The following is a 22,035-nucleotide window of genomic DNA, read 5'->3' on the forward strand; positions in this document are numbered from 1 at the left end:
CTTTAACTCGCCTTCCCCGAAAGAAGACGGACCCGAAAGGAAGAACCTGCAGCAGGCTCACGACCGGCAATTCTGCAGAACATGAGATGTTTGCCCGAAGGCAGTTATTCCCACACAAACGTACTGCAACCATAGCTAATTGGAGTTAAGGCATTGCGCAGTTCTCGCCGTCCCAGCATCGGAAGCCTGGGAAACTGCTCAGCTTCCAGTAATATGGTGGACAGCTCGAACGCCCTCAATGTGCACAAGTACGCTTTTGACGGAAACAAGTCTGCGCAAAAAGATCTATGGCTGCTAGTAACTGGAGAGCTTTTCTCGTGTGTCTGTGTGTGTGTGTCGTGTCTGTGTACATATGCTTGCGTGCCTGCGTGCATTTGGCGCGCGTGAGTCCGCTTAGTATGGGCGGCGTAGACTGGCAAACGCGAATGCATGTCTTTGGGTGCTCAGATGTTTACAGGTGGTGTTTCTGCACTCCTACTTGGGTGCGTCGATCTGCCCTGAACGCAGAAGCTCCCTTGCCAGCTTCCTGCATTCCGTCTCCACTAGCCTCATGAAGTACGTGCCAGGCGACAGCAGATAAGCGGCTGTATAGCGTGAACAGTACGCACACACCAACCTCAAGCAAAACGAATATGGATGAAATGTCTGCAAGACCCCAAACGACGCAACTTAGCAGCACCCCTACAACCAGCGGCACTTACGTATTCTACATGCAGATTTGCTAAGTGATGCTCCTATACTTGTTCTAGCCAGTTTTGTTTCAGTTAAACGAACGTCATCTGCGAGAATATCTAACTCCCCACCCAGTCCCTCAGGAAAACCAGCGGTTGTTGGAGAGCCCCTTTGCGATTTCTTCGGCCCAAGACACTGCTCAATGCATTCAGAGAGAATGCCAGCCCTGGCCGCACGCTGCCGTCGTTGCTGGGACATGGCAAGCTTAGCTAAGGGAGGAACGCCATCTATAGCAAGCACGACATTTTTTCTGACCCTAAATCTCTTGAATGTACTCCGCAAGATGCGCCACAGAGCACGAATTATACGGCTGTCTTCAGCATCTGCACTGGTAGCAAACGTAGAGGGGGATGCAAGCGCAGCCTGCAAAAGCCATGTCACACGGGAATAGCGTCAGTCCTAGTAATTCCTCTTTTTTACACGTATTCCACATTGCACATGATAGAAGGGAAGTGTGGACCACATTTTTGGAGAGTATGTGGCAAAATCACCTGGTAAAGGAGCTGATTTAAATCAAAGAGGAGGTGGTCGGTCTCGACGACGTCTCTCTTGTGAATTTCACGTACAGCACTAGGGAACCTAGCCCGGAACCACTTGTGCAATCCTGAAATACCGCATTTTCCGGCATCTGGAATAAGCACGACGTAGAGTAGCGTGACAGTCACAGCCAGCAATAGCGATGTAAATTGCATACTTCAAGTCCTCGTGCCCAGTCTCAACAAACTAGGTTGGTGCCAGTTGTAGTTCTTGAGAAACTTTGAAGAATACGTGTCCGATAACATAATCTGAAAGTTAGGAGACTACGTCACGCAAATGCAGTTAGTGCTTCGAGCCGCACTGTCACCGTTGTGTTGCCGTTAGCTCTGCCGCAGCCGCGGAGGGCTGCAGATGGCAGCGGTTAGTACAACATGGTGCTGAATCAGAGAACACAGTGCAGAACCATAAGCTCTTCAGTAGTTTGGATGCGGTGTCTGACTCCCGTCACTCAGCATTACGGGCCCCTTAGAGACATGCGCAGCATTGGAGAATGCACACGGCGTCTACGCACAACTGAGCACGAATAAACAAGCCCAAATGACCGTAGAAGCTGCTCCTCAAAATAACGGTGCCATTCTACGTCACCACAAAAATAATGGATGATGAGTGCGGGAGGACGACCAAGCGGGTGCACTCGGTCGAATCAAAGCGTTCAGGGTCACTAGAAAAGTCTGCGCAAATTTACACAACTAAATAATATATTTGGGAAATTTGTGCTTACTCCTCTGTCACGGAAGTGGCTCGACACGCCCACAGGAGCGAACAGTAGCTGTGGCATTCGTGCGGACCCCAGCAACACAACCTCTCAAAAATACAGACTTGGCCCCCTTTGAAGGTTGCTCATGTATTTAATATATCCCACAAGAATCACTGCATGGCTTTCCAAACGGAAACAACGTCGGCTTCAAGACAGGTTTTCTAATTAACCAGAAGTATCCTGTTGCAGGAACTGCCTCACACGACCAGCGAGCTTGTGGTGGCACGGGCCTGAGGGGAGCCATGCATAACTCGCTCATGAGCACGCCGCACAGCTATTCGTTTTATTCGAATTCTTGGTAAATCAGCACTTCATTCCCTCTGATCGCGTCCATCTACAGAGGGAAAAGGCAGCAGCGAGGTCTCCTTGTGCCGTTGTGCCCACTGATGCATGTGGTCCTGGTTCTCCGTTGGTATCCAGCCGGACGTTTTTTTCCTCCTTTGATGCATTAGCTCCACAATTTCTTTCAATTCCTATGACAGAAGCTCAATTACTTGTGATGTTGAGGGCTTCAAGGGGAAATCATCGTGCAGAAAAGCAGCGCAGCTATTTCGGATGGCAGCTCCTCTGGACCATTGAATCTGGGCCGTAGCATTTCTGTGTTTTTCTGGGGGCGTCCCGTGGGAATTGATCTTTTATGCCTCATTCTATTGCCTGGTCAGGCTCATCCTTGGTGAAACAAGCACCACGTGTGCGAAACTTGTCAAATACGGACAGCCGGACTCCCATTCGCAGCATTATGTTTGTTCTCACTCTCTAGCGAATCCTTACCCCCCTAGTGCACGAAATAAATGTCTTTCAAGGAGTTCATACGTCAGGCGAACTCGAAGAATCACACCGTCAAGGTATTGTACCAAAAGCTCCAGCCGGCGACTGTTGGAGGCGTGATGCAAACCTGTATCTTCCAAACGCATCCCAGCTAAGAAGCCTTCTGTGAGGCCTGGAGATCTTTTTTTGCGCGGTCCTTCAGTTATTTGGAAGTCACCATGGATCGCACAGTTGAGAGGGCAAAGGTGTCCCTAATCAACTTCCTCCTAGAGGTTACGCCACCTCTCCTTGGGTGCAGCCGGCAGCAACTGCAGAAGCTGCTTTCCATCAACTCAGAGACAGTCCTTAAGCCTTTTCTTGTAGAACAGCAGCCTGGGGTGTTGGTCATCGGCAAAGAAGCCTCGCGTGAAGCTGTTGCGGACAAGGCACCGGGAAGTGGGGTTCAGTTTGCACAGCCAGGGACAGCAGACTTCGACGCAGACGATGAAGAGGAGAACTACAACTTATATGTCGACCTCGGCTTTGTTGCGAGAGCTGGTGGAAGGTCATGCAGCGTCGCATTTCTCAAGCGACCAGGCTTCAGCCTAGCAGACGAGAACACCGCCGAGCATGGAGCCCAGGAAGGAGAGGAGGGTGCGGGTCGGCAGGTCCACACTGTCACAAAACCCATAGGCCCTCAGCTTGCCCTCATGCGTTGTGGGTTTGGGGAGGAAGAGAGCCTCCTTGATGTAACAGAGATGTACATGCAGCGCGGTTTTGGCCCACTGCTGAAAACCGCCTCAGAGGAGGAGACTGCAGCAGCAGCCACCGAAGGAGGAGGAGAGGGAGGTGCAGCGGAAGATTCTACGGCCCGCGCATCTCACGGCATACAAACTGTGAGTAAGAAGCTTAGGGAATTGGTTCTGGCAGTGCAACAAGCACAGCAAAACGTGGATATCCCTCTCATTGAACTGCCCATTGATTCGGTTATAAAGGCGGCCGTCATGAAAGCAGCAGCTGAAAAGCGCAAGCCCGTAGTGGATGACATCGGCGATAAAATTCACGATAGCACATACCTTATTGCTTTACAAAGCCACGTCAATCGTTGGATCAAGGATATCCAGAAGGTCTGCAGAATGCAGCGGTAAGCGCCCATCCATTTTTAGTTCCTCCAAACTCATGAAGCCTTTACCTTTTTCGCCAATTTTAAAGGTTGCGTTCATATGTGCGTTTCATGAGGCGGTGGCATAGGTCAATCCACGTACCGTAGACTGGTGATCTGGCCCACAGTGTGTTTTCTTCACATGTTGCAGAGATCCTAGTACTGGCACTGCTGCAGAGGAGGTGAATTTCTGGCTTGGTTTTGAGCGGGCACTGAAACATGTGGAAGACCAGCTCAAAACTACCGAGGCTGAATTCACACTGACTGTTCTGAAACATACGAGGAAAGTTTTTGCTACAATGTCCTTTGAGCAAGACTCTGGACTAAAACAAGCGACAGAAGTGGTGCAGAACACGAATATTCTTATGCGGGATTTTCCATTGAACGACCTGTGCAGCGCACAAACTGTTGAACAGCTGACTCAGGCGGTACGCACAATCTTCGGCCACATGCGGAAGCTGAAGAATGCGACTCTCTACCCGTTAAGTCGTGCCTACTTCCTTGTAGAGGCGCTTAGTAGGGACCTTTCAACACAGCTCCTAAGCATTACATCAAGGCAAAATCTAATTTCCATGGCATATGAGGAATTTGAACACACAGCAGCTGGCTGCTCAGAGTTGTTCCGCACTTGGGATGAAGAGGTGCGTCACTTTCGAGAAACCGTGAGGGAGTTGTCAAAAAAGAGGGGACTCAACGAGCGGCCACCCTCGAAGCTTGTTTGTGAGCATGTTGTTTTACAAGAACGGATTGTTGAGGTTCGACAGTTCAGACGGCAACACCACCGGCTGAAGGAGGTCCTTAACAGGGTTCTTGGAGACGGTAGTGGTAGAGATGTCGCGGCACAAAAGGACATCACTGCAGCCTATCAAATTATTGAAGCATTGGACGTCTTGGACGTGACCCAAAGTGGGCAGGAGGCGTGGGAGGCCGGCCAAAAAGCATATGACACGCGTATTGACCGCGTGGAGTCACAGATAACAGCAAAGCTGCGAGACCGCCTTGGGGCATCAAAGACATCAGCCGAGATGTTCCGCGTTTTCTCGCAATTCAATGCACTCTTCTTCAGGCCGCGCATCAGAGGTGCTATTCAGGAATATCAGACTAAGTTAATTCAGGTAGTTAAGGAGGATTTGAAGCGACTTCAGGGAAGTTTTCTCGAAGGATATCAGAAGATTGAATCAACAACTATGGCAGAGGTGCGAGATATGCCACGAGTTGCAGGGATGATTGTTTGGGGTAGACAAGTTGAGAGACGGCTAGATGCCCTCGTTCAGAGGATCCAAGATGTATTGGGCAAAGGATGGGAACAGCACGTTGAAGGGCAAAGGCTAAAGCACGATATTGACTTTTTTCGAGCCAAGCTCAACCCACAGGAGCACTTTGACGGCTGGCTCAATCTTGTAAGAGACCAAAAGCGCCTGGACACAAGCGACCGTATTTTTGTGTTGAGGGATTGGGGAGCTGGAAGATTGGAGTTGGCTGTGAATTTCGACAAAGATATGCTCACTCTGTTCAAAGAGGTGAGGCGGCTCAGTCGCTGGCATGACAATCCATGAGACTACTGATAGTTGAGATGCGAGACGTGGCGAACATAAACGTAACAGTGGTCAGCGGCGTGCATTTGCTGCGTCTGACCTACAGGTACGCCTGCTGTCGGCGCTGCAGTTCCGAATCCCGTATTCTGTTAAAGTTATGGCAGATGAGGCGAAGGTCTTGTACCCATTCGCCATCACTCTTCAAGAAGTCTTGCGAACGTACGTTGAGTCGTGTGCACGCGTGGGAGACACAATTTCGAGCCCTGCGCCACCATCGGGGGCGGATGCTGGAGAAGGTGAGGCCGTTGTCGCCTTACTAGTAGCTTCGTACCAACGCGATTCTCAGGGAAAACTCGCCGAGGGCATGAGCCTTCGATGGGACTCAGACCGTCTGGAAACATATGTAAAGCGACTGGCAGAAACTGTTTATATATTTGAGGCGAAGGCGGAATTTGCTCTGCAGCAGCACAACAAGGCCATCAAGGAAATCGACACTTTGAAGGACAAGCCTGTAGATGCTCCATACCAAGATATCCTTGCTGTCAGTAGGACTAGTAGGAAACAACGATACCAGCGCAGGTTGCTTGCAGATGGAAGCAGAAAGCGAGGTTAAGCTGAGGCGTGAGGATTCAAGCTTGCTCGCTGCCATCTAGCATGCCTGCTGAGTGTGTGTGGAGACGAGTGTATTCTTGGCGAGATAGTCAGAAAGTTATAGAAAGGTATAGAAGTTGTCCAAACGTATGTATACTGCGCATTATAGATACGAAGATTCGATGATACAGTTCTGTAGTCAAGCCGTTCTTGTCCGTGTGCATTGTAGGTGCTGCAAAACGTTCAAAAGTTGATCGAAGAGCAACACCTGCAGAACTACTCCAATATCAGGGGATGGACAAAGGTGCTCGAGAACCGTGTTGAAGCAATTCTAACACAACGGCTTATCAAACTAGTGGAGGAGTGGACCGTACAATTCGAGAACTGGCCAAATAAGGGCACCGCCCTTATTCAGAATGGCATTGTGTTGGAGATTCAAGTAAGCACATTCGCTTCGCATCACTGTCACTCGCACTAGGCCCCTGTGCTACGCGAAATAAAACAAAGTTTTGCACCTGGCTGGGCAAAAAGTGATTTGCGTACTCGAAATGGGCGTAATGTCTGTAGTTGAATGAAGTACACGGGCGGCGTGCTGGTTTTTAGGTGCATCTTTTCCACTGTTGCAGGTTAGGAATCAAGTACTTCAAGTTCATCCAGCAGTGGAAGCAGCGCGGCAGCTCTGGATGGGATCTCTGCACCGCATTATGGCATCTGTTTGCTTGTTGCCGCGATTTAATTCAAGAAACAGCGCTAGGCCTCTGAAGTTTGGGGGAGAACCGACAGCTTGGGATTATGAAGATTCTGAAGATGAGGCCCTTGAGAACGGCGATCCCATGAAGCCCAAATCAGGTGGTACCTACAGGGCGATCGCTTCTCGGATTCCCCCGGAAGTCATCGACAAAGCTCATTCCGCCATTGACAGTGAGACTTGATACTGTGTCGGCGACCAGGATGCCTTCCGCGAATCGGGTTACGATTCAAGTGGCATCCTTGTCCCTTAGTTATGCTACAGGTCGTGATAGTAGAGCATTTCGGCCTTACTTGACTAGTCCCATACCCGCAGTGATTGTTCACAGTGACTCTAAAATACATTGGGGGGCGTTTTGTGTTGAGGGTGTTTCAGGGGTTATGGGTAACGTAGAAGAGTACGTAGCAAACTGGATGCACTATCAAGTTTTGTGGGACGTTGATGTGAGTGAGGTGCTCGGCAAACTTGGAGACGATATTGAGACATGGCAGCAGCTACTGAACGAAATCAAGCAGGCTAGGAGCCCTTTCGATAATACCGAAGCTCGAACAATGTTTGGGCCCACAATTGTAGATCACCATCAGGTACAAGCGAAGCTTAACACCAGGTATGACGCTTGGCATCGCGATATTTTGCACGCTTTTGGGCAAAAGGTATCTGCAAATGCGAGCTCTGTTTTCACTTCTCTGCACGCTATGGTAGCCGATCTGGAAGAACAAGGCCAAGTAGCAGATCCCACTGAAACTGCCATGAACGCGGCAACGTTTCTGTCGATGTCCGAGGCACAAATGTCTGCTCTCATCAGCAGTCAAGGGCTGATCGGAGATGAGCTGGTTTCAAACATAGTGTCAAATCTCACGAAATTTCTCCTGAAGTTGCAGGAAGCCAGCAAGTTAGAGCCAAAGTGGAGCACTACGATTGACAAACTGAGAGCCAGTGAGCGCCTTTTGGAAAGACAGCGGTACACGTTCCCGAGTGACTGGCTGTGGATCGACCAGATCGAAGGCGAAATGGAGATGTTTTCCCAGTTGTTGAGGCACCAGGGGATGATGGTAGAACAAGCGAAAGAACAACTTGTCACTCTTGTGACGCAGTTCGCAGCGACACTTCAGGAAAAACTTCAGCAGCTGTACTCCGATTGGATGTTGCAGCGTCCTGTGAGGGATGATATTGCGCCTGGCCACGCAATGAGCATCCTGAGACAATACGAGCAGCAACTTGAAAAGATAACATCCGACTACGAATGTGGGGAGAAGGCAAAGGCAGCCTTGGGTGTGGAAGACACTGCGTTGAGCTCTGGGGGCGAGACATTTTCACCGTCTGCTCTGGCAGAGGAAATCGCAGACATGAAGGGAGTTTGGGAAGCCCTCGGTGGGCTGCACAAGGAGCTAACTGGGCTTCGTGAGACTGTGTGGGCAGCTGTAGTTCCGAAACAAATTCGAACTTCATTAGAATCGCTGCTGGAGAGAATAAAGCAAATACCAGCCCGGTTCCGTCAGTATGAAGCGTTTGAGGAGTTGAAACAGAAGATTAATAAGTTTCTTTCGCTAAATATGCTAATCACCGACATGAAAACGGATTCCCTGAAGGAGAGGCATTGGAAGACCATCCTTTCCAAGCTAAAAATCCGGAAGTCCGTAACAGATATGACAATCGGAAATCTTTGGGGTGAGTCCGGCATATGCGTAAGTGTGCATGAGTAGATCAGCAGTTGGCATTTTCCCCTAGGCTGCCAGTCTCTTGTGTACGTTTAGCGGGTAGTAGTGCGGCTCAACATTTAGCAGTGGTAATGCAACGAGAAATGCAGTTGGAGTTTTGGACTCCTGCATGCGGTGCAGATGCTGACTTGACTGCAAACGAAGCTGAAATCCGCGAGGTCTTGATACAGGCACAGGGTGAGTCTGCCTTGGAGGAATTCCTACGCCAAGTTAAGGATGCCTGGAGAGAAAGGGAATTTGTCATGGTGCCCTGCGGGAACAAGTGCAAAGTAATCAAAGGTTGGGAGGACCTCTTTCAAATTATCGATGACCAGCTGGCGTCACTTCAGTCCATGAAGATGTCCCCTTTCTTCAAGGTAAAACACGTGCCGCTGAGCAGCTATAGGTCTCGCCTATTTGGCTTTCAGTGGGAGTATTTGCGCTTCACTGGAAATCCTTGCAAATATAAGGTGCCGTCAATGCATATTTGAGCGCAGCTGTAGATGAATTGACTCTACGTGTATTTCTACATGATAAATGAAGTTGGCATCACTCATTAGACAGAATGCTCACCCTTCTCGCAAGCGTTTCGAAGCATTATGTTGAGTATATATGAGAATTTGTGAGTACGCACATTTCGCGGCACTCACGCAGGAGCGAGGCGTGGGCGTGCTCAGTTCACGTCAATTCATCTGCAAACTGCATGCGTGTACCGTATAACTTCTCAGATATTCGAGGAGGAAGCTCTGGCTTGGGACGAAAAGCTAAACAGGCTGCGCATCCTTTTGGATAGCTGGGTGGAAGTGCAGCGCAAATGGCTCTATCTTGAAGGGGTATTCTCCGGTTCCCAAGATATTCAAATGCTCCTTCCTGCTGAGCATCAGCGATTTAGGGGAATCGACGCAGAGTTTAAGGGCATCATGAAGAAAGCAGACACCACAAAAATAGTGTTGGAGGTAATTCGCTGACGGTTATTAACTTGGGGCTGCTTTCGAAAACGTTTAGTTTAGCTGCCCTTTTTTTAAGCCAGAGTCTCCGTGCGGCACGTATTGCGAAGCATAGTAAACGCTCGAGGTTATACTAAATTTTCATTCACTCTGTGTCATTGAGCTTTTACTGGGACGATGGATGCAGATAGCGTCCACTGAGGGTCTCGGTCGTCAGTTAGAACGATTGTCAGACTTGCTTTCTCGAATTCAAAAGGCGCTTGGAGAGTATCTTGAGAAGCAAAGGGAGCAATTTTCCCGGTTCTACTTTGTTGGAGACGAAGATCTCTTGGAGATGATTGGCAACGCAAAGGACGTGAAGCTTGTGCAGCGCCACATCAGCAAGCTTTTCGCGGGAATCGCTGCGCTTGAGACTGATCCAGAGGACCCTACAACAATAACAGCAATGACGTGAGCAGGGGAAGGGATATGTTGCAACAAATGTATAGCGAAGATGCCTTCTGCTCAGCCAGGCGACGAACTCCAAGTGCATTTATTCGGGAAGGTTGCTCCGCACTCGTTTCAGGTCCTGTGAACTTGGTTATGAACGTAGTGGATGCGTGAATTTTCTCTGCATGTCGGTTCTGGCGTGTGTTTCGGTTCTTACCAGATCGCGTGAGGGAGAAGTTGTTCCTTTTGTCAGCGGCGTCTCAATTCTACAGTATGCGTCTCTCAAGGACTGGATGAGCGCAGTGGAATTGCAGATGACAGTTTCGTTGGCTGATAACGTATCGAGGGCTTTAAAGCAATTGGAACAATTTGACGTGACTGAAATAACGAAAATGGCGACAGGAGGTGACCCTCTGGAGAATCCCTTCATCAAGTGGATCAAAGATTTTCCACTTCAGGCGTTGCTTCTAGCAATGAATATTCAATGGACGAAGAAATGCGAGGCTGCATTATCGGCAGATGACTCACAACAGCCAATGAAAGCAGCAGAACAGACAGAGCATCCCTTGGAATCTTCAGCCTTAAAAGACTGCGTGGCACTTCTTGGGTTTCTCGCCGATCGCGTTGTTCAGGATATAGGCCCTCTTGTGAGGAGTCGAATCGTTCATATGATCACTGAAGTGGTCCATCAAAGAGACGTCTGCAGGTATGCTTTGCTCAAAGATCATCACTTTGCACCAATAAGTTTCTGTGCAGGGATAGCAGCACCATCAAGTGTAAAGACAGCTTCCCAAAGGGCTTTGAATGGTAGTCTATCTTTTTACATCATTTGCCGCCGTGCAGTTGGCTAAGCAAAGTCGTTGTGGTGATAGCTGCATGAATTTCCAGGTCCCTGGTGAGGAACAATATTACCTCCAGGAAAGACTTCGGATGGCTCGAGTGCATGCGTTTCTACTTTACTCATCCCCCATCTTCGGGCCCCATAATTCCGCAGGGTCTGCTCAAAGTGTGCATGGCCGATGCGGCCTTTGACTACGGATTTGAATATTTGGGTATTTCATTTTTTCACATCCTCTGGCTCTTTCTCTGCCGCAGAAGCGTTGTATGGCCACAGAGATACACACTAGAGACAAAAATAAAACGAGCAAAAACACACCACTGACTCTCATGGTCGAGCTACTTAAACTACGTAGTCATTAGCATGCTTTGGAGTTCATTGCATTAGTTTCGTTGCGTTTTGGGGTGGTATATGGTTGCAGGAATGGCAGAACGACTTGTGCAGACACCACTGACTGACAAGTGTTTTCTTACTCTCACTCAAGCTCTTAAGATGAAACTGGGCGGAAACCCATTTGGTCCAGCAGGTGAGAACTGCGGGATCATCAAATTGAAGATGTTGGCTATGACTCCTGATAAATTAACCGATCCAGCTAGGCAGAGGCAGTGCTGCCACGTCTCAAGTTTAGGACCAGTTGTTCTGGAGCATAGGTCCTGTCATTGATAGTGCATATTTCTGCGTCCCCTCGTCACGTGATTTCAGGAACCGGGAAGACAGAATCAGTGAAGGCCTTAGGCTCTGCCTTGGGGAGGTATACTCTGGTATTCAACTGCGATGAAACTTTTGATTTTAATGCAATGGGTCGGCTCTTCTCGGGTTTGTGCCAAGTGGGCGCATGGGGTTGCTTTGACGAGTTCAATCGTCTTGATGAAAGGATTTTGTCGGCTGTATCAGAACAAATTTTGACCATCCAGGTGAACAAATTCGCGGGCCATAGTCTCCATCATTGTCTTTAGGCTAGGTTGATGCAGCCTTACCGCTGACAACAGCCTTGGATGCGAATTTTGCAGTTCCTAAGTAGAACAAACGTAGTTCACATGCCATTCCGACTTCGTCTCAGAACAAGTAGCGTGTAAACATCGCGTCATTCAAAGTCCATGTGTTACCTCCGCAGGTTGGGCTGCGTGAGGGCAAGAAGGAGATAGAATTGTTGGGAAGAGCTACGAAATTGAACACCAACGTTGGTATATTCGTCACGATGAATCCTGGCTATGCTGGGCGTTCCAACTTGCCAGATAACTTGAAACAACTCTTCCGTGAGGTCGCGATGATCAAACCTGATAAGCAGCTGATCGCGCAGGTGACACTCTACGCACAAGGTTTCCGTTCTGCTGAGCGGCTGTCAAGCAAAATCATATCACTATACGACTTGTGCGATAGGCAGCTGTCTAAACAGCCTCACTACGACTTCGGGCTACGGTCACTCAAGAGTGCACTTAGCTCTGCTGGAAATCTTAAACGGCAGCTACTTCAGGAAGAGGCAGGAGCAGGTACAGTTGTGGATGATCTAGCGATGGTGGAGACAGTGGAGCAGAAGCTTCTCATTAGGTCGGTCACTGACACAGTCGTTCCAAAGCTTGTAGCTCAGGATGTCCCTCTGCTTCGAAGCTTACTAATGGGGGTCTTTCCAGGCGCAGATATTCCCGCCCTGGATGAGAAGATCTTGCTGGAGGAAATTGAAAGACTATGCGAGGCACGTTTCCTGGAGGCAAAAGGGGAATGGCTTGAAAAAGTACTGCAACTATATCAGATTCAGAGGCTGCAACACGGCGTAATGCTCGTGGGTCCAGTAGGTACCGGGAAATCTGCTGCATGGCGTATCCTGCTCGACGCAATGGAAAAGGTGGACGGCATTAAGGGAATGTCTTACGTTTTAGATCCAAAAGTGGTGGCAAAGGAACAATTGTATGGCCGACTCGATTCCACAACCTTAGAGTGGCAAGATGGCGTTTTTACTGCTGTATTACGTAAGATTTTAACAACGACACAAGAGTCAGGGAACAGCGCACAGCAGCGGAGGCACTGGATTGTGTTTGATGGAGATGTTGATCCGGATTGGGCAGAAAACCTCAACTCTGCACTTGATGACAACAAGCTACTCACTCTTCCAAATGGTGAGAGGTTGGAAATCCCAAATTGCATTCGACTTCTTTTCGAAGTGGAAACCCTCAAGTATGCCACGCTTGCCACAGTCAGTCGATGCGGAATTGTGTGGTTTGCAAGCTCGGTCTTGCCCGACGAAGTGGTGTTTCAGCATCATCTAGAAGAGATAGCTGCTGGCACTGCGTCGACAGAAGTTATTCTTCAGGGAGTTGGAGGACAGGCAAAGGGAATCGACCGCAGTGGCTCTCGTGTCATTACTCGTGAAATTGCTCGCTCCGGCTCAGGAATTGTGTCGAAGGCAAGCGTCGGCAAATTGGTCTCCAAGGGGACCATGACGGGCGGCCTTGCCACAGGTGGCAGAGGTGCAGCTGAAGCTGTTGCGCAGGGCATAAAGGAGCGTTGTGTGGCTATTCTTCAGCCCTTCTTTTGTGCTGGGGGCTTTGCAAGCCAGTGCCTTGAGCAAGCAATGAAACATCAGCATATAATGGAGTTTACAAAAATAAGGTGCATTGAGAGCATGTTTTCTCTTATCAAGAAGGGCATCAGTCGCGTTGTTGAGAAGAATGAAGAACTGAGACCGACGGGGGAGTCTATGGACGATGACCTCATAGCCCAATTCATTACAAAGGCAAGTAGTTCTTAGTCCCTGGGGTATTTTAGCGAACCTATGCTGGCCTTCATGTTTGGCCTTCGTTTATGGCACAAATCTGAGGCCGAAACTTGCCGCGAGTGCAAGCAGTTGTGGTAGTGTTAGACGCTGTGCGCTGCAGTGGATGATCTTGTCCATTCTTTGGGGCATGGGCGGATCCCTAAGCCTAGCAGCGAGGTCTGCTTTCAGTGAAGAAGTGGCGCGCTTTTGTGACTTACCGCTGCCTTCACAATTAGCATCTAGTGATGCGGATGGACAGACGTTGTTGGATTTTGAGCCATCTATTGACGATGGCCAGTGGCACCACTGGAAATCTCGAGTGAAGCAGGTGGAAATTGACACTCAGCAGGTGAGACTGTAGAGCCTGGAGCAGTTTTGGCGATTCGGCACCACCATTCTGTATACGCTTTTGGTGTGGCTGCAGAGTTTTGATTTTTTGTATATTTGCACGTTCCCACAGGTGAAGGACGCGACGCTTGTCATTCAGACTGTAGACACATTACGACACCGTGACGTAGTTGAAGGATGGCTTGAAGAGAAGCGGCCTTTTATTCTTTGCGGTCCCCCGGGCTCTGGGAAGACAATGACTCTCACGGCAGTTTTAAAAGAGCGTCCCGATTTTGACATAGCGTTTCTCAACTTCTCATCAGGCTCCACTCCTGATTTGCTGTTCAAAACTTTCGACCACTATTGCGAACTAACTAAAACTGCGGCAGGAGGGATGGTAATGCGGCCACTCGTTCCTGGCCGCACCCTTATAATTTTCTGCGATGAATGTAACTTGCCGTCTCCCGATAAATACGGAACACAGCATGTTATAATGCTAATGCGTCAGATTGCGGAGTCCGGGGGCTTCTGGCGCTCAATGCCACAGTTGCAGCAAGCATCACCTTGGGTCTGGATTCGCGTAGAAGGCGTTCAGTTTGCAGGAGCATGCAATCCACCGACGGACGCTGGCCGTCACCACATGAGCAACCGGTTCCTTCGCCATGCCCCTATAATCTTCGTCGATTTTCCAGGGAAAGAATCACTCATACAGGTGATCCGGCGTTATCTAGTAGATTTTCGCACGTCCACGGCTCCTGCCAGCTAGCTAGGTTCATGTGGCTTGTAAGAGAGTGTCCTTTTTAATTCAGATATACAGAACGTTCAATCGGGCACTTCTGCGGCCGTTTCCTGACCTGTATCCCTCGGCCGATCCGCTAACAATGGCTATGGTGGATTTCTACATTTCGTTTTCCAGCACATTCACAGTTGACCAGCAGCCCCATTATATCTACTCTCCAAGGGAGCTGACCAGGTGGAAACTGGCCTTAGCAGAGGCAATAACCGGGGGCGGGAAATTTGATGCAGAAGCTATGACTAAGAAGTCATCTAGCGACACAGGCTGGGATAGAGGTGCACAGTTTGCCGGCGCAGCTGACAATGATTGCATAACTCTGACTCAGCTCGTTAGAACTTATGCGCATGAGGGACTGAGGATATTTAGTGACAGACTTGTGACGGAGGCAGAAAGGGAGAAGACGGATGCGATGCTTGACGAAATCGTGCGGACGTAAGTTCACTCAAAGGCGTATCTTTTGATATGACTGGATTTTTTGCTGAAGTTGCTGGGATGCGCGATATAACAACTGTTAGCTATTCTCGAAGCCTTAGAGTGCACGCAAGCGTAGGTGTGCGCAACTGGGTGCAGAAGTGCCTGAAGAGCTAGGTGTACTACGCCATTTTTGGCTCCCCCGTTTTTCAGGTCATTTAATGTGTTTAGAATGCTTTCTGCTGGGGCTGCGGTGCTTCAGGCATTTCCCCAGCGTCAGCGATGAAGCGCTGCAGCGCCCCATACTCTTCACCAGTCTGGCAAGTCGCCAATACTGTGAGGTTTCTATGCCAGCTTTGCGTTCGTTGCTTCAAGGGAAACTGCGCGTGTTCAATGAAGAAGTTTTTCAGGTGCAGTTGGTATTTTTCGACGAAGTTCTGCACCATGTTGCACGCATTGACAGAGTATTGAGGCAGCCTTTGGGTCACCTGTTGCTAGTGGGCGCGTCTGGAGCAGGGAAGACGATTCTAACAAAGTTTGTCGCGTGGATGAATGGTTTGAGCATCTTCCAAATAAAGGCCGGCAGGAATTACAACACAGCATCATTCGAACAGGACCTTCGAGTTGTAATGAAACGAGCCGCTCTGAAAGATGAGAAAATCGCATTTGTTATTGATGAATCCAACGCTCTAGGTCCAGCGTTTTTGGAGAGAATGAATGCTCTTCTGGCATCAGGTGGGAAGCCGAAGTTTTATGCGGTCTCATAAGGCGCTGCTGGCGCTGTCATGTGCGGCCACCATAGATGTTATTTACTGCATTGAAAACGCTAGAGCATCCCGTATTGAGTCCCCAGTGAGTTTTTTGCTTTCGTGTTGCAGGCGAAGTACCAGGGCTCTTTGAAGGCGACGAATACACGGCTCTAATCAATGAATGCAAGGCAGCGTATGGGAGCGACTATCTAGGTAGTGGGGAGTCTTCAGAGCTGTTTACCCGTTTTACGAAACAGGTGCAGAGGAATTTGCACATCATTTTTACAATGAACCCGGCGAACCCCGACTTCCACAATCGTCAAGCAACCTCTCCCGCTCTGTTTAACAGATGCGTAATCGACTGGTTTGGAGACTGGGCTCAGCCTGCAATGGAGCAAGTGGCGTTCGAGTTCACTGACTCAATCGAGCTCTTGCCTGACAGTTTTACACCAGAAGCTATTATTGGTGCGAAGCCAATTAGCAACATTTTGAAGGAGGCTGTTGATAAGGCGGAAGAAGAAATGGCGCTCGATGGGGATGATCTTGCGCGACGCAGCAGGCTGGCTACTGCAATTGTGTCGTTCCACCATGCTGTAGCTAAAAGTAATGCTATTCTTTCCAAAAGCGGCCGCAAGTCAAACTATATGACACCTCGTGACTTCCTTGATTTCTTGCACCATTTCCGCGGACTTGTTGCAGAGAAGAGCGACGCAAGTGGAGAGCAACAGCACCATCTACAAGCTGGTTTGCAAACCCTAGCACAGGTAGAGCGCCAGGTTGGGGAGATGAGAGCGGAACTGACAGAAAAAGGTGCAGTTCTCGCAGAGAAGAACGAAGAAGCTGAAAAGAAAATGCAACAGATGATAAACCAGCAGGCAGAAGCTGAAAACAAAAAGAAGGGAGCGGAAGTCCTAGCGCGCAAGCTCGATGAACAGACTGGTATCATCAAGGAACGTAGAGAGGCAGTAGAGGCTCAGCTTAGCGAGGTGGAGCCACTACTCAAGGAAGCTGCAGAGGCCGTTACAAACATCCCGAAGAAAAGCCTTGATGAACTAAAAAGCATGGCCAACCCTCCAGCAATGGCAAAGGTTGCGGTGGAAGCTGTCGCAGTGCTAATCACAGATGCTGGAGAAAAGCCTGTTTCTTGGGAAGATGCAAGAAAGATTTTGAAAGCCACAGACTTCATTTCTAAGGTACAGTCAAAATTCAGTGTGCGATTGTTTCGTGGTCGCGTTGCTCCGTGTACGATGCTTGTTACGCCTCATCAGATCGAATTTTCGGCTTATCTTCATGCTTTCGCCCTCAGATTCTTAACTTTGACTGCACATCCGTTAGCTCGGCTACTCGGCGAAGAATCCAAACAAAGTTTCTGACTGGCGACTGGGATATCGAGAGGATCAACAAGGCCTCTCGCGCAGCAGGACCGCTGGCTCAGTGGGTTGAAAGCAGCGTGAAATTTGTATTGATTAGTGAGCAAGTAGAGCCACTGCAGACTGAAATCGCTCAGTTGGAAACTGAGGCACAGGAGAATGAAGCGAATTTACAAGAGCAGCAGTCCCTTATTACTCAGCTGGAAGGCAAATTGCAGCAGTACAAGCAAGACTATGCTCAGCTGATTAGTCAGGTACAAAGCATAAAGCGAGAGATGGATGAGGTCCAGAAGAAATGCGCGCGCTCAATGTCATTATTGGAGAACTTGGGGTCGGAGAAGAGTCGGTGGTTTGAACAGTTAGAGCAATTGAAATTGGCTACTCAGACATTTATCGGAGACAGTTTGCTTGCAGCTGCTTTCTGCGCTTATCTTGGCTTCTTTGAATACGCGGATCGGAATCGGTTACTTGAAGAGTGGAGGGCAGTGCTCCAAAGGGAGTGCATTCGTTGCCGCGCCGACCTTTCTTTCGTCGACTTCCTTTCAACACCTTCGGAAAGGCTTCAGTGGGCTGCTCATTCTCTCCCGCCAGATGACCTTTCAGTTCAAAACGCAATTATCCTGAAACGATTCTTGCGCTATCCTCTTATCATTGATCCTGCTGGTCAAGCAATCAACTTCTTGACTTCTTTCTTGTCCTCCAACAAGCTGTCCAAGACGTCTTTTTTGGACGGAAACTTTCTCAAGGTTCTGGAAAGCAGTTTGCGGTTTGGTTCTACCTTGGTGATTCAGGATGTTGAGAAGGTAGACCCGATACTGAACCCTGTTCTCAACAGAGAAACACACAAGCTCGGCGGCCGTGTCCTGATCACTGTTGGTGACTCCGAAATCGACTTGTCTCCTGCCTTCTCTATGTATCTTGCGACGCGAGACCCTACAGCACAGTTCACACCCGACCTCTGCAGCCGTGTCACAATGATTAATTTTACTTTAACGCCGTCCTCTCTCGTAAACCAGTGTCTAAACCTTATTCTGAAGAGCGAAAGATCAGATATTGACAAAAAACGGTCAGATATGCTCAAGCTTCAGGGAGAATTCAAAGTAAAAATACGCGAGCTAGAGGATTCGCTGCTTCTTGCTCTCTCAAATGTGAAGGGAAACATTTTGGATGATGATTCCGTGATGTCATCCATGGAAATGCTGAAGAGGCAAGCGGCAGAAGTCGCCACTGAGGCCGCGCACACTGAGGAAATAATGGCCGAGGTTGTGCAGACTAGCAATATGTATTTGCCGTGGGCTCTCGCGGCAGGACGTATATATTTCACGCTTCTCAACCTCTCATGCGTTTCACCCGTTTATCAGTACGACCTTCGCTTCTTCCTAGGTACGGTTATAATGTCATTGGCTTTTGTCCGCCTAGAATGAGGGTTTCGCTGCAGCGTATGTATCATCTATCTCTTCTTAAACTGTGTCTGGTCGCAGGCATATTGCATGAAACCCTAACAGGAGCTGCAGGCCTGAACGATTTGAAGAAGACAGATTACGTGGAGAGGCTGGCTGTCCTTTTGTCGGGTCTTTTCTCAACAACATTCCAGCGCGTAGCCTATGGCTTGGGGTATTATGATAGACTAGTGTTTGCGTTGCAGCTATGTTACATTCGGACTGAGCTGGATCTTGGCCTGCCCCTGGAATTGCCAGAGCTTCAGCTCCTTTTACAGGGGTTCGTAGAGGATCAGGGGTCTCAGACGGCTTCATGGACAAATACTCTTCATGGGGAATTGACAGCTGAGCAAATGAAGGCGCTACAGAAACTGCTGGCGCTTCCGTGCTTCTCTGGCCTTCAAGAGCACATGACAACGCACGAGTCTGAATGGATTGCGTTATTGCGGTTTTCTGCCCCTGAAACAAGCATTCCTCGTGGCATTTTCACTGCTGAGCCACACCCGTTGGCAGACAAGAAGATTGGCAGTCAGCGCTCTATGACTCTCGGAGAGTGGATCAATCTACTCCGGGAGCTACTTGTATTGAGGGCCTTGAGGCCAGACCGTGTGACGTGTGTTCTAATTGAGCTATGCGAAGGTGTTCTAGGGGAGAATTTCCTTTCCGTTCCCGAACTGACGCAAGACCTGCTTAAAGAGGTTGTTGAGAAGCAGGCAAGCAGTACTTCTCCAGTTTTATTCGTCTTATCTCCCGGCTCTGATCCAAGTAGCCTTATTACTCACCTGGCCTCCACTGTCCAGCAGCCCATCAGCTCCGTGGCAATGGGCAGCAAGGAAGGGTTTGAGCTTGCAGATAAAGCCATTGCCAAGGCAACTCGACAGGGCACTTGGGTTTTATGCAAGAATGTCCATCTTTCTCTCAAATGGCTCCAGGATTTGGAGACAAACTTGCATCGTGGCCAGGCACACGCGAACTTCCGCCTGTTCCTCACCATGGAGTACAATCCGAAGGTCCCCGCCACGCTGGTTAGAGCGTCTTGCACCTTTGTGTTCGAGCCGCCACTTGGCATCAAGGCATCTTTGTACAGGTCGTACGCGATGCTCTTCGGTGCCAGTGGTGCCCGTGGAGTATCTAGTCGAAACAGTGCTCGACCGCAACCTGTCCAGCCTCCCGCCGCAGCCCGTTGCCGCTTGCAGTTTCTTCTAGCGTTCCTGCATGCTATTATACTGGAAAGGCGAAGATATGCACCTGTCGGCTGGTGCAAGCTTTATGAGTTCTCTGAGGCTGATCAGAAATGTGCATTGAGCATAGTAGACTCTTGGCTTGCAACCGCTGCACAGCGTGGTGACACTCTCTCCGACCATGTAGCTCCAGAGCGACTTCCTTGGACTGCAATACGAACACTCATTGCACAAGTGTGCTATGGGGGACGACTGGACAATGCTGTTGATGAGAGGTAAGTGCGTGCTCCTGCTTAATGCTTCACGCAACATCTTTGGCGCTCAGCGACTTCACAGTGGACTGATGCTCAGTGTCATTTGAAAGTTTAGCTCTATCTTCCGTTTATGATGCTGGAGCAAACTGCGTTGTCACTTGTATCAGGGTCCTGCGGTCGTTTGTGGACTACTTGTTCCGTCCAGAGGCGTTTGAGTCTGATTTCTGCCTCAATATGCCGAACCTGGGGAAGGATGTGGAGGATTCGGAAGCAGAATTGTTGCGAGCCCCAGCTGAGCTCTTCAAGACACACGAACAGTACCTTGAATGGGTTGACTCACTACCGCCGCGGGACATGCCAGCATGGATCGGCTTCAATTCGCGCGCTGAGTGGCTGTTGGCTTCCAGGCAGGCGCATGCCTGCATTGCCAACTGGTCCACTTTGCTGCTACGTGGCAAGGAAGAGTCACTAGACTTCCACTCTATCTCAGAGAGCATTATGAAGGGTCTCAAACGGCAAAAGAGTGTTGCAGCAATAAGCGATGAAAAAGAACCTGATGAGGCTCCGAAAGCGACCTCGTGGCTCACTTTGCTCATCCCCGTCGTACAAGCTTGCCTAGCTACTTTGCCAGAAAAACTTCCCGTCTTACAACGGACTGATACGATGGTGCAAAATCCAATGTTCCGTTGCTTTGAGCGTGAACTAGCAGTTGGTGCAAGGTAGGCCCTTGCTTTCTCAGTAGTGTTTGTTCAGCACCTTGTATGCAGGTTAGATATGGCGGCGCTCCTTTTACGAATAAGTACACAAGAAGATATGCGACACTGCTATAGTCGTGGGTTTCCTTTCCTTCAGGCTGTGTATGCTGATTCGCGAGTCTTTGGGAGAGCTGCTGCTCGTCTGCAAAGGTGAATTGAAAATAACCAACTCTCTGCGTGAGTTGGCAACGCTGATATCTTCATCGAAAGTTCCAGGGGAGTGGAGTCAGGTTTATGTCTCTTCTCAAGAACTGACTGTGAAGGAGTGGCTCGAGGATTTTAGCCGTCGTTTAGCACAACTAGCGATGGTGTCTCGGGAATTCGGTGCAGAAGGAAACGACCAGCAGATCGAGGCAGCTATGAACTTACTTTCACGACAGCGTGACGATGGAGAGCTGTCTCAATGGAGAGTTTGGCTTGGAGGCCTGTTTTTCCCGTCAGCCTACCTCACAGCGACCCGTCAAGCGGTCGCCCAAGCTAAGGGATGGTCACTTGACGATTTGGCCGTGGAGGTTCTCGTCGGTTCTGTCGAGGCTAAAGATGACCAGTCCTTTATTATCACTGGGTTAACCGTAGAAGGTGCAGCGTGGAACGCAAACGAAAAGGTTCGCTGGCCATATGGAATTACAATAGGCTCGACGATTCAGTTTTCAGTGCCTTCACACGACTTCTAACATGCCTCGGAATTGTTGATGTTGCTGTGAAATGCGCCTCAGTGTTTGGACGTCGCTGACACGATTGCGTCAAGCTTGCCGCCAATGGTCATGCGTTGGTACCACAAAGGAGAAGGGTGCAAGTTCAAAGAAGACGGGCAAACGTACATTTCGACCCCGCTGTTTTTGAATAGGGCCCGCAAGTAAGCGTATATCACTCAGCTAAACAGAAAGCATGGCTGTACTGATGTGGAGAGATATGTACACCGCTGGAAGCTGTTTGCTGATCTACTTGTGATTGGTTTTCGCTCAGGGACCTTGTAGCTTTTGTAGACCTTCCCGCTAGCGAACAATACCCACCCGCCCTGTGGGTGCAGCGTGGTATGGCCGTTCTCTTGTGGGGTGATCTTTAAAGGCAGGACTTGCTGCACACAGAGCACTGCGTCCTGTCACGTTGAACCATTCAGCCAAGCGGGCTTCGCATGAGGCTCGCTGCCGTTTGTGGACGGTTTCCGTTCTTTTTACTTCGCAGCAAAGTAATTGCGACAAAAAGCTGGTCGTTGTGGGCCTGTGCTATCCTGAAATGGAAACTGAAAACAAAGCCGCTGTTCATGAATCAATTCGCTTT

General features: G+C 49.4%; 1 protein-coding gene across 1 annotated transcript; it reads left to right on the top strand.

The window, feature by feature from the left end:
* Positions 1–3,012: 3,012 nt before the first annotated feature.
* ETH_00024390 (Dynein heavy chain protein, related) lies at positions 3,013–21,820 on the top strand (the record flags this gene model as incomplete). The annotated part of the gene is made up of 25 exons (XM_013375209.1): positions 3,013–3,917; positions 4,087–5,455; positions 5,577–6,011; positions 6,291–6,500; positions 6,688–6,982; positions 7,185–8,477; positions 8,648–8,883; positions 9,235–9,462; positions 9,641–9,903; positions 10,103–10,588; positions 10,771–10,934; positions 11,142–11,246; positions 11,423–11,634; positions 11,835–13,451; positions 13,594–13,821; positions 13,933–14,511; positions 14,609–15,027; positions 15,269–15,741; positions 15,885–16,948; positions 17,062–18,508; positions 18,607–20,020; positions 20,167–20,718; positions 20,852–21,359; positions 21,471–21,610; positions 21,721–21,820. 25 exons carry the CDS (start codon positions 3,013–3,015, stop codon positions 21,818–21,820), a joined length of 14,742 nt encoding a protein of 4,913 aa, XP_013230663.1.
* Positions 21,821–22,035: the final 215 nt, after the last annotated feature.

The sequence above is a fragment of the Eimeria tenella genome, genomic scaffold (assembly GCF_000499545.2).
Source record: "Eimeria tenella Houghton genomic scaffold, Eth_scaff26, whole genome shotgun sequence".
In the NCBI taxonomy this organism is placed as follows: Eukaryota; Apicomplexa; class Conoidasida; order Eucoccidiorida; family Eimeriidae; genus Eimeria; species Eimeria tenella.